Source organism: Octopus bimaculoides, chromosome 4 (genome assembly GCF_001194135.2).
Source record: "Octopus bimaculoides isolate UCB-OBI-ISO-001 chromosome 4, ASM119413v2, whole genome shotgun sequence".
NCBI lineage: Eukaryota > Metazoa > Mollusca > Cephalopoda > Octopoda > Octopodidae > Octopus > Octopus bimaculoides.
In genome coordinates this window covers 73643256-73645667 of record NC_068984.1, presented here as the reverse complement: position 1 = coordinate 73645667, position 2412 = coordinate 73643256, and the positions used below count along the sequence as shown (strand labels likewise).

The window sequence follows — 2412 nt, the reverse complement described above, 5'->3', positions numbered from 1 at the left end:
AGAAACAAATATAGTTTTTCACCTTATTTATTTTGTGGATGTATATGTGTAGGTGGACGTGGGTGCATATATGTGTGTGTGTGTGTGTGTGTAATTGTTTTTTGTGTCTCTCTGCAAATAAAAAAAATTAAAAAAAAGCAAAACAAATCAAAGAGTGCCAACCTGAATTCTATCACTCTAATTACTTCTGGAATATTTTCTTCATTATTTTGTACCACAACCGCGACCATCATCTTCATCATCACCCATATCATTATCATTTTCATCCTTTCATTGTTGTGACTATACTACCATCATTCCCATCACTTTTAACACTATCATCATCATCATCATCATCATCATCATTGTCATCACTATTATTACCATTGTTATCACCATCATTAGCTATCATCATTGCTATCGTGTTTTGCATCACCGTCCTTGTTATCAGCATCATTGTTATGATCTCCCAATATCATCAATATCATTGTCATCTTTATTAAAATCTATCATCACTTTTATGATCATAATTATTATCATTCTTATCACTGGCACCACCACCACACCACTATCAATATCACCACCACCATCATTATCATCATCATCTTTATCACTACCAGAAATATTTTACTCTTTTGCGATTTTTCCTTCTCTTCTTCCTATCCCAATGTTTACTATCACCGTCATCATAATCGTCATCATCGTTGCTATTGACATTAGCCTTAGTTTATCACCCCCATCACTGTTAACAGCAACAACAATGAGCCAAATGAGAGAGAGAGTCTCTCAATGCCATTGACTGACTAGCAACAAATAGCAGCCAAATATCCCTCCTATTACACACTATATGTTTTTCCAAGAACAAAACTGAATATAACTGGCACCTAAAGAATGCCCAAGGTTACTTCAGCTAAGATATTGAGACTATAGCAGCAAACATGAGGACATCAGTCCTAAGATAATATTGGACTGGATTGCCTATGTTCAGTCTATTGCAGGATGAATATGTCCTCTCCAGCAACCATGGTCTGATATGGAGGCTGTGAATTTGAGCTTGAAATCATACTGGTTTGATGAGTCTACTCTGCCGATTGGCTTGACATGGCTTGGCAGAGGGGTGCAGTTTTTTGTTGTCTTATCCTCATCTTTGAAACGCCTAGTTTAGAATAGAGGCAGCTGATGAAGGAAAAGTTCCATAAGTGGCTCGTCTGTTTTCCTATGTGTTCGTTCTGTTGTCTGTAAACAAAGTCCGTTTTTGTGCTTTATGTTTCCGTTCCTTTTTCTGACGTCCTGTACCCGGATATGCATCTATATACACATGTAGATGTAGGTATGTACATATATGTATGTATACATGCATATGCACATATATCATTAGTATTATTAATTAAGTTAGCTACATCAACCTTGGTGCTCAAATGGTACTTATTTTATCAACCGCAAAGGGATGAAAATAAAATTAATATTAGACTTTTAATGTTTTAAGGAATGGTATAGTCAGATAACAATGATCTCAGTTTTGTAGAATCATAGGGACTTGAATATGTAGAATAACTGGTGAACAAGTTCAATCTTGCTAGGAGATTATGAATGCATAAAAAAAGTAAAAAAACAAACTATAAAGCAAAAAAAAAGCTCTACCCCCCCACACAAAAAAATCATGTTATAATGATTACAATGAAGGTTTGGTACTTACCACCGTTATCAAGAATTGTTGCTTTGAAAGGTTCAATAACTTTGTTGTCATCACAAGTGACACTAGGACATTCAACTGTCAGTTCAGGAAACCTACAACAATAAATAAATAAACAAATAAAGAAATTAATTAATTAGTAAAAAAATCATGGTAAGTAGCTTGCTTCCCAACAACATGGTTCCAAGTTCAGTCCCACTGTGTGGAACCTTCGGCAAGTGTCTTCTACTATAGCCTTGAGCTGACCAAAGACTTTGAGAGTGGATCTGTTAGATGGAAACTGAAAGATACCTGTCATATATATATATATATATATATATATATATATATGTATTCTTCTATTCTTTTATTTGTTTCAGTCATTTGACTGTGGCCATGCTGGAGCACCACCTTTAGTTGAATAAATCGACCCCAGGACTTATTATTTGTATGCAGTGGGACTGAACCTGGAACCATGTGGTTGGTAAGCAAGCTACTTACCACACAGCCACTCCTGTGCCTGTATGTATGTGTTTGTGTGTGTGTGTGTGTGTATATATATATATAGTTGGAATTTACAAAAAAAGCAAAGGATGAAGACAGGTGTGTAAACAACAAATAGGTGTATTAGTTTAATGCTCAGGAGGTGAGAAAGTCTTTTATGTTTCAAGCCTACGATCTACGACAATATATGTATGTATGTATGTATGTATGTATGTATGTATGTATGTATGTATGTATGTATGTATGTATGTATGTAT

The 2412-nt window shown here is 35.0% G+C and overlaps 1 protein-coding gene across 1 annotated transcript in view; it reads right to left on the bottom strand.

Annotated features, from left to right (window-relative positions):
* The window catches only part of LOC106870898 (cilia and flagella-associated protein 47), a 195878-nt gene that overhangs the window by 108818 nt on the left and 84648 nt on the right, over nt 1-2412 (bottom strand). The window contains exon 28 of the mRNA XM_014917133.2: nt 1676-1767. Coding sequence (XP_014772619.1) covers nt 1676-1767 — 92 coding nt within the window. The remainder of the gene's footprint in view (nt 1-1675; nt 1768-2412) is intronic.